Source organism: Teleopsis dalmanni, chromosome 1, assembly GCF_002237135.1.
Source record: "Teleopsis dalmanni isolate 2A chromosome 1, ASM223713v2, whole genome shotgun sequence".
Taxonomy (NCBI): Eukaryota; Metazoa; Arthropoda; class Insecta; order Diptera; family Diopsidae; genus Teleopsis; species Teleopsis dalmanni.
This window is the reverse complement of record NC_051846.1, coordinates 58693188-58694126: the sequence shown is the minus strand read 5'-3', so window position 1 is coordinate 58694126 and position 939 is coordinate 58693188. Positions and strand designations below refer to the sequence as shown.

The 939-nt window shown below is 33.9% G+C and overlaps 1 protein-coding gene across 1 annotated transcript in view; it reads left to right on the top strand.

Moving 5' to 3' along the window:
- The window catches only part of LOC119682081 (larval serum protein 1 beta chain-like), a gene marked incomplete at its 5' end in the record, with an annotated part of 42449 nt that extends 41718 nt beyond the window's left edge, over positions 1 to 731 (top strand). Inside the window, 1 exon segment of the mRNA XM_038095432.1 lies at positions 92 to 731. Within this exon segment, the coding sequence (XP_037951360.1) occupies positions 92 to 731 (640 nt within the window).
- Between the last annotated feature and the right edge of the window lie 208 nt (positions 732 to 939).

The window sequence follows — 939 nt, the reverse complement described above, 5'->3', positions numbered from 1 at the left end:
GTCATCCTGAAACCGTCCGCAGAATATTGAGAGAATCAAATTTCAATGGAAGAATAACTGTAAAGAAACCTTTCGTAAGTGCAAAAAATAGAATTAAAAGGTTGCAGTTTGCACGAGAGCATTTAAATAAGAGTCCAGCATTTTGGCGAAATGTACTTTTTGCAGACGAAGTCAAAATAAACTTATTTGGATCAAATGGAAGATCTTATGTATGGCGCGAAGTCAATTCTGAGCTCAAACCACAAAATTTACGTGCTACCGTAAAACACGGAGGTGGTAATGTTATGGTTTGGGCATGTATGTCATCAAATGGAGTAGGAAATTTGGTCTTCATCGAAGAATCTATGAATAAAAATATTTACTTAAAGCTTCTTCAAGAAAGTTTGATTCAAAGTGCAATGAAATTGCAGATTGCAGATGATTTTCGCTTTTACCAAGACAACGACCCTAAGCACAAGTCAGCATTAGTACAAACGTGGTTGATATGGCAATGTCCACACATTGTCCAAACTCCTGCACAATCACCAGACTTGAACGTTACTGAAAATTTGTGGTCCGTTTTGAAGACAAATATCAGAAAACATGACATCCGCAACAAATTTGACTTAAGAAACGCTTTACAGCAAGAGTGGAGTAAAATTAGTCCAGATTATACCAAAAAACTGGTTGATTCCATGCCAAAAAGGCTTCATGCTGTTATTACTAATAAGAGATATCCAACAAAGTACTAAGTACTTAGAATTAGTCCGGAAGTTTGTAAAAATATTAGTTTTTTTGATGTTGCATCATTTAAGCTGTGACATGAATTTTTCATTTGGTTTTGGTTTTTGATGCATTACTAAGGAATGGAAGAAGATTTTTGGGTTTTTTTTTAAATGAATAAACACACTATAAACGATAACTCTGCATACTTTGTTTTTTTAATTTTGCAAAATATTT